Source organism: Thalia democratica, chromosome 2 (genome assembly GCF_965202585.1).
Source record: "Thalia democratica chromosome 2, ktThaDemo2.hap1.1, whole genome shotgun sequence".
Taxonomy (NCBI): domain Eukaryota; kingdom Metazoa; phylum Chordata; class Thaliacea; order Salpida; family Salpidae; genus Thalia; species Thalia democratica.
The window spans coordinates 12,852,552-12,864,382 of record NC_139166.1 but is presented as its reverse complement, the minus strand read 5'-3'; the positions used below and the strand labels follow the sequence as shown (position 1 = coordinate 12,864,382).

General features: G+C 34.0%; 2 protein-coding genes and 3 pseudogenes across 2 annotated transcripts; all 5 read left to right on the top strand.

The window, feature by feature from the left end:
- The first annotated feature begins 887 nt into the window (after nucleotides 1-887).
- LOC145849864 (conserved oligomeric Golgi complex subunit 4-like) lies at nucleotides 888-3,502 on the top strand. Its single transcript, XM_082954952.1, has one exon. The coding sequence runs from the start codon at nucleotides 900-902 to the stop codon at nucleotides 3,171-3,173; it is 2,274 nt and encodes a 757-aa protein (XP_082811078.1). The 5' UTR covers nucleotides 888-899; the 3' UTR covers nucleotides 3,174-3,502.
- A 643-nt stretch (nucleotides 3,503-4,145) lies between these two features.
- LOC145850067 (ER lumen protein-retaining receptor 2 pseudogene) lies at nucleotides 4,146-4,900 on the top strand (annotated as a pseudogene).
- A 947-nt stretch (nucleotides 4,901-5,847) lies between these two features.
- On the top strand, nucleotides 5,848-6,627 carry LOC145850066 (ER lumen protein-retaining receptor 2 pseudogene; annotated as a pseudogene).
- A 1,249-nt stretch (nucleotides 6,628-7,876) lies between these two features.
- Nucleotides 7,877-9,503, top strand: LOC145829476 (ER lumen protein-retaining receptor 2 pseudogene; annotated as a pseudogene).
- Nucleotides 9,504-9,512: 9 nt separating this feature from the next.
- LOC145829477 (ER lumen protein-retaining receptor 2) lies at nucleotides 9,513-11,830 on the top strand. Its single transcript, XM_082937278.1, has 4 exons — nucleotides 9,513-9,669; nucleotides 10,014-10,154; nucleotides 10,453-10,595; nucleotides 10,830-11,830. Exons 1-4 carry the CDS (start codon nucleotides 9,530-9,532, stop codon nucleotides 11,042-11,044), a joined length of 639 nt encoding a protein of 212 aa, XP_082793404.1. The 5' UTR covers nucleotides 9,513-9,529; the 3' UTR covers nucleotides 11,045-11,830.
- Nucleotide 11,831: the final 1 nt, after the last annotated feature.

Here is an 11,831-nt window from a genome sequence, read left to right as displayed (position 1 = left end):
TTGTTAAAATTTTTTATTAAGCTTTTGCAATACCACTTTCTTTATGTGTGTAATATTTTTTTTAAGCTCTATTTTGCATTCTTGATAATTCAAAAAAAAGTTATATCTTTACAAACTAAGTACAGGGTTGCCACTTTACCTGGAAACCTGGAAAAACATGGAATTTTAACAATTTTAACATGTACAGTAGTAAAATTTTGATTTGACTCAAAAAATCTATCATATAGATAAAAAGATTTTGTCATTTAAATTTTTTTATTAAAAAACATAGAAAGTAGTTTTACAGTATCTTTTCAATTTTTTAATACTTTTTAACACAGTTCCTTACCTTAAAATAATCTTTAAAATAAAAATAGACCCAAAAATGTGTACTTTTAAAATTCTGGAAGAAATTTGGAAAACCTGGAAAATTTTTTGAAAAAACGAGTGATAGCCCTGTAAGTAGATTTTCTACTAAATTAACCTGAGATAAAAGCTTGTGGATAAAATTTAGTCAAGCTTACAAATTTTAGTATGTTTCGAACTCTAATGTTACAGCATATGTAGTTGATTTCGTAATTAAGATAAACTAAACTTTTTTTATGAGATTAAAAAAAATATGAATAAGATCTATGTGTGTTTTTATATTAAGTCAAGTTCTAATGTCAATAATTTCCATTAGAAATAAAACCAAGTTTTAGTTCCAACTCAAATGTTATGTTAAATTCAATGTTTAAAATGATTAAAAACTTTTTTTTTAGTTTTGTGCAGTCAAAAAGTATTGAAAAAAATTAAGTTATTAGAATTAGATTTTGTATTAAAATTATCCAAATAAAGTTTTTTAATATCTGAAAGTTACATTTATTATAATCAACTAAAAAACAAGTACTTTTCTGTAGACTTTTAAAATCTTTAAAAAAATGGAGCTGGCTAAGATTCCAGACAAAATTAAGAACCTGTCAACTTTGGACGAAATAGAAGAGGCAATCTTGAGAGTTGAAGATGAAGAGAAACACCACACTGCAAAACTGGACGGCCTGCTGCAGAACAAAAGCACTTTGGAAGCCCAGATGAAGCAGCTCTATGGCAGCATTCCACTGCTGTCAGTCGCCCAAACAGAGCTGGTTGGACTGGGCAAGACCATAGAGTTCACTTCCACGCTTGCTGACGACATCAGCTCCAAAGTGAAGCTGCTAGATTTGGCAAAGAACCAGGTGTTCAAGGCCATACAAAGGGTTGATGACATTCTTGACCTGAAAACCTGCACAGATGGTGTCAAGATGGCCATGGAGTGTCAGGACTATGAGAAGGCTGCTGCAAACATTCACAGGTACCTGTGCCTAGATGAGAATGTTATAAAGCAGAGCGTGAACATTGGAGCTGAGAGCACCAACATAAACGCCTCACTGCAAGTTCTCAAGAACGCCAGGGAGGAGATGTCAAAAGTGGTCTCTGAAAAATTTGACCTAGCAGTGCAGGAAGGAAACCAGGCAGATGTTGAAAAATTCTTTAAAATTTTCCCCTGGCTGAAACTGGAAGACCTGGGCCTGACCAAGTTTTCCAAGTACCTCTCTGGTGAAATTGCAAAGAGCGCCACCAGCAACCTTAAACAAGCAGTGAACATTGAAAAAACAGACTCCAAGTACCACATTATCTTTTCAGACATACTGACAATTCTGTTTGAGGGCATTGCCAAGACAATAGAAACGCAGCAGATTCTTGTTGAGACTTACTATGGCCCTGGAAAGCTGTTTGATTTGATGAAAAACCTGCAGATTGAATGTGACAAGCAGGCCAACAAGATACTCAATGAGTTTCTCAAGCAGAGGAACTTTGCTGAGACTGAGAGGCAGGTTCAAATTTCAATGTTTGCCAACAGCAAGAAAAATGAAGAAGTTAAAAAGCTTGACCCCAGAAAGCTGGAAACATTGTTAAATGAAATAACAGTGATAAGCTCCCGCGCTGAGCTCTATCTCAGGTTCATCAAGAGGCGCATCAAGGCTGACATTGAGATTGTCTACCCGAACCAAAGTGAAAGAGATGAGTCCTGGTCTGAGTTCCAAAAGTGGATAAAAAGCTCTGACTTGTCAGTGTTCATTCACACTGTCATTTCAAAATACATAGTCATTGAAGAGTACTACATGAAGGAGTCTATCCACAGGGCAAAGGAGCTCAACCATTTGGAAGAGGGCTGCACAACTTCAAGCATAGTTGATGATGTCTTCTTCATCATAAGAAAATGCATTGCAAGGTCCATTGATAGCTCCTCTATAGACTGTGTGTGCGTCATATTGAACCACACTGTCACCATACTTGACTCTGACCTCAAAAACATGCTGAAAGCCACAGTTGAGGAGGGTTACAACGCTGGTGGCGTTTTGGGCAACATCAGCTCCGCCTACACTGTCATGCAGTCCTCTTTCCAGCAGGGAAAGATCAAAAGTGTTGATGACAACACGAGGGTGTCCCAGCACAACTACCTGATCACCATTAACAACTTGCAGGTGAGCAGCCAGCACATACTGAGGCTGAAGTCCAGCTTGGACAAGGACATCAACAGGCTGTTCAGGCATCACTTGCAGGGCCACGAGGACAAGTTCAACAGCTGCCTGGATGACCTGGACAATCTCTCACAGCAGTTTGTGGCAATCAGGGACGCTGCAATCACTGAACTGCACAACAAAGCAGTGAAGCCAGAGTACAAGCCGCAGGTGTCAAACTTTTTGTCAGTCAGCCACAACATATCTGAGGAAGAGCATGAGGAGTATGAGGCTGATGATCCGTGGGCAGAGCAATTCATATTCAACCTGCAAACTTTATTAAGCAAGTTCAATGAATTGTTGATGGAGGAAATATACGACCAATTAATAACCAGGGTGGTCAACGAAGTTGTCCTTCTGCTAGAAAACACTGTAGTCAAGAGCAAGTTCAACAGATTAGGTGCCATGTTCTTTGACAAGGAACTCCGATCACTGGTCACCTACATCACAACTGTAGCTTCCTGGTCGGTAAGGGACAGGTTCAGCAGGTTGAACCAGATCAGCACTGTTTTAAATTTGGACAGTGTTGAGGAAATGAAGGATTGGTGGGGTCAGAGCCACATGACGTGGAGGTTGACCCCTTTTGAGGTAAAAAAAATATTGGCACTGAGGGTGGAGTTCAAGGATGCAGACATCAAGCGATTGAAGCTGTAGACTTTACACACAACTTAAAATACAATTTTTTAAATATACTTACAGCTGCTCACTGCTTATTAATGTTACATAATACTTGGTTTTCATAAAGTAAGTTTTTAGCTTTCAGGTTCACACATGCATTCATTGTAAATGCAGGTTTAAACTTTTCATTCGAATTTTTTGATTCAAACTTATTGTAACTAAATAAGAAAGAATAGTAAATTAATAACTAAATATATTTAAAAATGTATGTTTGATACATACAAATAAAATATTTTTAATAAGTTTATGAGTACACTGTTGTCATTAATGCATAAATTAAAGACCTCTAACTTTATTAAATTTAATCAACTGCATTTTTTGTTTAAATAGAAGTGCAATTATGTTGTGTAAACATTTGTAAATAATGTATTTTATCAATGAAGCCATTCTGTTGTTTCTTACACAAGTTTCTAGCTTTTTACATTAATTTTGAGTAAAATTTAACATTAGCTAATATTTACAATTATATCTTGCTATGTAGACTTTTATAACACTCAAATTTTTGAAATACTTAATTCTTAACTTTTTTAATACGTTCTTTTATAACATAAGTATGCATCACCTTTTAATAATTTCCTAAAAATCTATGCAATACCTTATTAGGGCACACTTTTAAAATATTATCAGAACATACACAATGTGTTCTGTGCAGTTTTTTAGATTTTATAGTTTTTATAAACTTAGACAAATGAGTTTTTTACTAAACTTGAAATATTTTTACAGTTATTATTATAAATAACTAATTTGTAAACTTCTACACCTCAACCAACTCAGCAGAGTGCGTACATGGGAGTCAGCATATTTATTAAGAAATCTACAGCCAATCGCAAGTTAAATGTACTAATGTCAAGTTGTTAAGCATTCGTATGGTTGTTTTTGTTTTTTTACCTTTTAAGTAACACTAGGATGTTGTAAATTATTATTAAGTCCTTTAAGAAAAACTTCAGCATGAATATATACAGGCCCATAGCTGATATCTCCCTCTTGCTTGCTTTGGTCATTCTGGTTGTTAAGATCCTCATGACAAGATCTGTTTCAGGACTGTCTGGAAAAACTCAGGTCTTCTACGCTCTGGTGTTCACCACCAGATACCTGGACTTGTTCACAATCTTTATCAGTTATTACAACACGATAACGTGTGCGCCTTCATATTCCTCACGTATCTGACAGTAGTGCTTGTATACTACAAGTACAGGAGCTCTTATGATGACAAAAATGATACCCACTGGACCCTTCTTCTCTTAATCCCTGTAGCCCTTTTATCCTGTCTGATAAACCACGAGTTTTCGTTCAGGGAAGTCATGTGGACTTTCTCCATCTACCTGGAAGCCGTGACCATGATCCCGCAGACAATAATGCTGTGCAGAACGGGAGAGTGCGAGACCATCACAATGCACTACGTATTCGTATTGGGTCTGTACAGGGCTTTTTACATAGCCAGCTGGGCAGACAGGTATTACAATGGAGGCTTTTACGATCTTATAGCAATATCTGGAGGGATGCTTCAAACTATTATCTACTTCCCCTTCTTCTACCTGTACTTCACCAAGGCGCGCAAGGGAAGAGGCTACAGGTTGAAGGGGTGCCAGAGTTACAATGAGGTGAAGCAGTCAGACCCTCAGGAAGTAAAGAATAAACGGGTTTCAAGCAAGGTTGAGGACGTACTTGATTCAAGGGTTGATGTGGTTATTGGAACATTTTAAAGCCATAAAACATTTAAATATTTTAGCGTGGCTTATTAGTTTGTAGTAATAAGATACAGTAAGTTCAGTAAGTTTTGTCTTAAGTCTTAAGTATATTTAAGTTTAAGGTGCATTTTTTTGCTAATTATGTTTGGTTCACTTGATAAACTCGTATAGCCTACCATCATATAAAAAATTTTGTTTTACCCACTTGCTTTTAAAAAATATATTTTGTTTAAATGATCTCACACTGCATTAAGCTGCCTAACACACACTACACAAAGATGGTATTAAGTAAATCATAAAGCTTGAACAAAAATTTTCAGCTTTTTTGAAATTAAAAAGTTAAAGAAATAATTTGCTTTGAAATTGTTTTTTTTTATACCATAAAACTGAACCTGTTAGCAATTTAGGCTTTTTAATAATTGTAACTTGTTGTTGGGTATAACTCCTTAAACGAGTTAATAATTTTTTTAATTAAAGTAACAGTACATCAACATTTATTTATAATAATGCATTTAATCATGCAGAATATTACTAAATTTAGTTTTAGTTGTTTTCTATAATTCATTCTAAACAACATTTAGTTTTTTGAACAAGTTTTTTTAAACACCAATTGCTTCAATATTTTAACCTATAAGATTTGTTTAGTATAAAATCATGTTCACCTTTTACTGTTTCAAAATTTCATATGTTTATGTAATTGTTTATGGTAATGGCTTTAAAAAAATATGTTTTGTAACTGCTAGTATAACTAAGTAATGAAGTATAAAAATAATGAAATTTGTAAATATTACTCTAATACATAACAGGTTGTAACAAAGTTAAGACTTAATTATTAAGAAGATTTTTAGACCTCAAGTGTTGTTTTTCATCTTGTACATGGTCTCATAGTTACTAATTACAAGCAGAACACTAAACTGTTTTGAGTCTGAATAGTAAGTTTTTGTATGCACCAAGCATAAAACATGGTTCCCATGGACGTCTTAACATTGATGAAAGACATGTCTCACTTGTTTGCAATAAACGTCCTCTTGGTTAAAATCCTCAGAACCGGATCAGTTTCCGGTCTTTCAGGCATTTCCCAGGTGTTTTACGCCATTGTCTTTTCCACCAGGTACCTGGATATCTTCCTATACTTGTACAGCGTCTACAGCATAGTGATGAAGTGCATCTACTTCAGCCTGACCTACCTGACGGTTTTTCTAATTTTCAAAACCCACAAAAAGACTTACGACAGCAAAAACGATCATAAAAAGTTTTACTTCATCCTTATATTTTGTCTGGTTCTAGCGCTTCTGGTAAACGAACACTTGGCGTTCACGGAGGTCATGCGGCCGTTTTCGTTTTACCTGGAAGTGGTGGCAATGGCTCCGCAATTCTGGATGCTGAACAAAACGGGAGAGTGCAAGCCTGTAATTTTCCATTACATATTTTGTCTGTGCGTGTACAAAGCTTTCTTCATTGTGAACTGGTACTTTGAAGTAATGGAATTCGATATTGCCTTGTGCAGTGGTATTGTTCAAATGCTTACATACTGCCCTTTCTTCTACATGTACGCAACTAAAGTGGTCATAGGAAATAAGTATAAGGTTAGGGGGTTCCTTCAGCTGGAGCAGAGTGATTTTTTTGAGACCAGAAACGAAGTTGCTGTTGTTTCTTCCAACGTCGATGACAAGCCTCAAGGAAAAGTTGATGTTTTGTTGAAAAATGAGATCAACAAAGAAACGCTAGCTACTACAGTTTGATTTTTGAGTTTGAATGATGTTTGTGTTATCCAAAAATGCTTTTAGGATGTAAATTGTGGAAAATTAGCTTTTTTTAGATGTACTTCTTTATCAATTAAGTTTTTCGATGCAAAAATGAAGCAAATTAAATAGAGCATGTGTCTGTACTTTTTCGCTCTAAGCTTAATCTTGTTTTTGTACTGAATTTTGTTTAAATTTTTTGATATTTTGAGTGATAACCTTGACATTTTTTATCATTTCACCACTTTTATCTAATTTGTATTAGCAATAGTTATAAACATACAATTTGGAATTTCCCAGCAGAGAGATTCTCAGGACGTAAAAAATAAACATAAAAAATGTCAGTTTCAAGCAAGGTTGATGACATACATGATTCAAGAGTGGACGTGGTGTCAAAATTTAAGTTGAAGCTGGTTCCAGATCATAAACCAGTTGCTGTTTGACTTGTTTCAGTATATTCAAGTTAAATAAATAATTTTTTTACATGAAAGTTTGGAACATTAAAAAGCCAAAAACTGTAGTGTGGCTAGATAAACATGATTAAGTTTTGTAGAGCCAAATGTCTTTTTGTAGTATTTTTTATTAAATTTTCAAACATATGAATTTAAAGTGAATTTTTGTAATTATGTGCGGTTTACTAATAAAATTTATATAGCCTTAACACCATTTTGTATTTTTAAATTTAATATGTTTTGTTGAACTAATCTCACATTGTACTTAAGCTGCCATTACACACACATTACATAAATATGGTATTTAGTATATCATGAACAAAATATTGCAGTTTTTTTGAAATCAAAAATTTTTTTCGAAATCAACATGTATTTATAGTCATGCACTTAACCATGTAGAATATTACTAAATTTAGTTTAAGTTGTTTTCTATAACTCATTCTTAAAAACATTTAGTTTTTTTAATCAAGATTGTTTGAACACAAGGTGCTTCTATATTTTTAGCCATAAGATTTGTTTAGTTTCAAATCATGTTTGCTTTTAACTGCTTAAAAAGTTTCACAAAGTTTGTTTTTATTTGGTAATGCTTTTAAAAACTAATAATATTTGTAAGTACTACTATAACTAATTAATAGGTTGTAATAGAGTAAAGAGTTGGGACTACAGTTGAAAGATTTTAAAACGTCAATTGTTGCATTCACCTTGTTCATGGGTTTTCTATCAAATAATTACAAGTAGAACACTAAACTGTTTAAAGTCTAAAGAGTAAGCTTTTGTCCACACTAAACATAAAACGAAAACACCATGAATGTATTCAGGCTCATCGGTGACATGTCTCACTTATTGGCAATAGTTGTGTTCTAGTTAAAATATTCAGAACCGGATCGGTTTCCGGCCTCTCAGGCATTTCTCAGGTCTTCTACGCCGTCGTGTTTTCCACCAGGTACTTGGACCTTTTCACGAACTTCATCAGCGTCTACAACACAATGATGAAGTGCCTCTTTGTCATCCTGACCTACCTGACAGTATTTCTGACCTTCCGCACCTACAAAGACACTTACAACGGAAAAAACAATCCTAAAAAGTCCTACTTGGTGCTCGTACCTTGTTTCATTCTAGCAGTTCTGATAAACCACGAGCTGTCGTTCGTGGAAGTGATGTGGACGTTTTCCATTTACTTGGAAGCGGTGGCAATAGTCCCGCAGCTCTGCATGCTCAACAAAACGGGAGAGTGCGAGTCCATAACGCTCCATTACATATTTTTGCTCGGCTTGTACAGGGCTTTCTACATTGCCAACTGGGTGTACAGGTACTACCTCGAGGGGTTCTATGATTTTATAGCAATAGGTGGTGGAATCGTTCAAACTCTTATTTACTGTCCTTTCTTCTACATGTACGCGACTAAAGTAGTCCGAGGGAGTAAGTATAGACTTAGGGGGTACCTTCAGCTGGAGCAGAATGACTTGTTGGAAACCAGAAATGAAGTTGTTGTTGTTTCTTCCAACGTTGATGACAAGCCTCAGGGAAAAGTTGATGTTGTCGTCAAAAATGAGGTCAACGATGAAACACAGGCTGCTGCAGTTTGATTTTTGAGTTTCAAGGATGTTTCTGTGATTCAAAAACATGTTTTTAGTACATCAAATACTAGATAAGTGTATTTTTTGGATGTTTTTCTCAAGCAATTAGTTGTTTTTTCTATGCAAAGCATAAACGAAGCTGATTAAATTTTGCAAGTGTCTGTACTTTTTCTAATGAGATTAACTTTGTAGTTATATAGTTTTTTATTTACATATATCTTACTTTTTTATGCTGATAACTTTAACGTTTTTGAGTTATTCAATATGATATGTTCTAACTATAATTATGTACATAGAGTTTAAACTGCCTTTTGTAATTTTAGATACATCTAAGTAGATATGATATTAATTAAATCATGAAACTTCAGCAGTCAAATAAACATTAATATTTTTGAACTTTTGTTGTTTCTTATAAGTATTTGTTTGTATTAAACTTGCGAGTACATGGTATAATGTTCCTTGTGTATGTGTACTTGTTTGAAATTTTAAGTTGTACCGTTCTAAACCTACAAATATACAAGTTTTTATTTTAACCATGTGCTGAGTTTTAAACTTCTTTAAACTTACCGTTTTGTTTTTTGTTTTATTTTCACAGCTACTTAAAGTAGTAAAGCTGATAGCCCCAGGCTAAATGTCATTATAAACTTGCTCAGTTGAAGCAACTGTTGGCACACTAATTTAACTGTTAAACAGACATTATGTTTTTACGTTAATCATTTTTTATTTTCTTGCAGATTAGATTATGTGGCATAAATATGTTTTCTGTACATGTACTTGTTTAACACTTCAATCTTGCACACTAATTTAACTGTTAAACAACCATCATAGTTGTCAACCAAACGTTTCTTTCAGATTATTTATTAATTATTCACTATGAATGTGTTCAGACTGGCCGGGGATTTGAGCCACTTGCTGGCAATCATCTTGCTTCTGATGAAAATCTGGAAAACCAGGAGTTGCGCAGGCATCAGCGGAAAATCCCAGTTCCTGTTCGCTCTCGTCTTCACTACTAGGTAGTTTAAAAATAAAAGTTTATACAGTTTACATTTGTTAATTGATTATAGAAAAATCTGAAAGTATTTCAAAACTCAATGATTAAGCAGCAAGTTTGAAAATTTAACTAGAATATAAAGTTTTCAACCTTTTAAAGATTTGTGTACAAACAAGATTGCTTATAAATTTTATTTGAAAATTAAAGAATAATATATTCACCATCTTTTTATAAGTTTCTACTTACAGCCAATGTTTGCATTTACCACGAGGCTTAAAGCAATCATTATACTAATTTATTTCAACTTGATCCTAAGTACTATGTAGTTTTTAGATGTGTTTGTATAATTTATTCTATCACTCGCAGATACTTGGACTTGTTCACCAACTTCATCTCGCTGTACAACTCGACAATGAAGTGCATTTACATCGGTTGCGCCTACTTCACCGTCTACCTCGTCTACGTCAAGTTCAAGGCCACCTACGACGGCAATCACGACACTTTCAGGTATGCATTACATTTTTTGAGATTTTTATTTTATATTTAATTTCAATTAAAAAAATATTTCATAAACAATTATTAGTTTTATGTTTATAAACAGTTTTTAAGGTTTTTATCACTGAGTTTATCCTTATAAAATTTTTTGTAAGTTTATGTTTGGCAAAACTAAGTTTATTTTACATTGGCCTCTTTTCAATACAATCTGTTTATAACAAAACTACCTTAAAGTCAGATGACTTTAACACACAGTTGTTTAGTCACTGCCCTTAGACTAAATATTTAATATTATTTCTCCACACAACAGGGCGGAATTTCTCATTGTTCCCGTTGGCGGTCTCGCCTTCCTGGTCAACCACGAGTTCAGCGCATTGGAGATCTTGTGGACTTTCTCCATCTACTTGGAATCGGTTGCCATCCTTCCCCAACTGTTCATGATCAGCAAGACTGGTAAGTTATTAAAATTCTTATTAAAAAAATATTTTTATATGATGAAAGACAGAATTAAAAAAAATAAAATTAACAATTGGTAAAGTTTTAAAGTTTTTACAAATAAAAACAAGTTTTTTATTTTAAAAAATTTATAACAAAACATTGTTTCACCCTCTAATTAAAGTACACAATTAAATAACATTATTCTAATAAAGTTATAACTCCATCTTAACGTTCAAATTTTCCAAACAGGCGAGGCGGAGACCATCACCACCCACTACCTGTTCGCTCTCGGTTTGTACCGCGGCCTGTACCTCTTCAACTGGGTGTACCGCTACCACAGCGAGGGCTTCTTCGACCTCATCGCCATCGTTGCCGGCGTCGTTCAGACCATCCTCTACTGCGACTTCTTCTACCTGTACGTCACCAAGGTGCTCAAGGGCAAGAAGCTTTCCCTCCCCGCTTAAGTGTTGAGTTGCTGAACAGGGGTTTTCCCTCAAGTAAAACGTTCAATGAGGGTCTTTGGAAGCTTTCATGAACTTATTGTGGAACTCTGTTTTTGTTTTTTATTACACAAACTATATTTACTACTTTTGTGCATATTTATACTTTTGATATACGATTTTTAACCCGTTCATGCATTTGTATATAGAGTAAACTTATGCTTTCTTACCATTCAACCCGTTTTTCTGAGATAGTAAACTTCTTTTTGACATAGACTAAACCTTTTTTTATGAACAAGCATCTTTTAATAGAATGTTTAAAAGTGTAAATATCTTATATATAGTATTCATGACCCATTTTTTCCAAGTACAGTTGCAATTAGTGCCTGAATTAATATATAAAATCTTTTAAATTCAGTTTCAAACTTGCTTTTGTAAATTCCATCAACATATTCAAACAATTTAGAATTAAAAATAGTATTTTATATATGTATATATAAGTGTTTTTTGTCAAAAACTATAAAACGTAAAGGTGGTGGTTTTTCAGTTTTATTTTCATGAATTACTCGGACAATCTTTAATGGTTTAAGTTCGTTTGTATGTAACTCTATAAGACTTTTTAGCAATAACTAACTTTTAGTCTAGTTTTAACATTTTAATCTAAAGTTTTTAGACGTTGTTATTTTTGCATGCTCAGACCTGTTAATTCTACAAACTGGTCGAACTTTTTATAAACATTCTCTTTTTAATTTTTAACAGTAAAAAAAAGCATTTTTTCTACGAAACGCCTTTCAAATTTGTTAACGTTTTC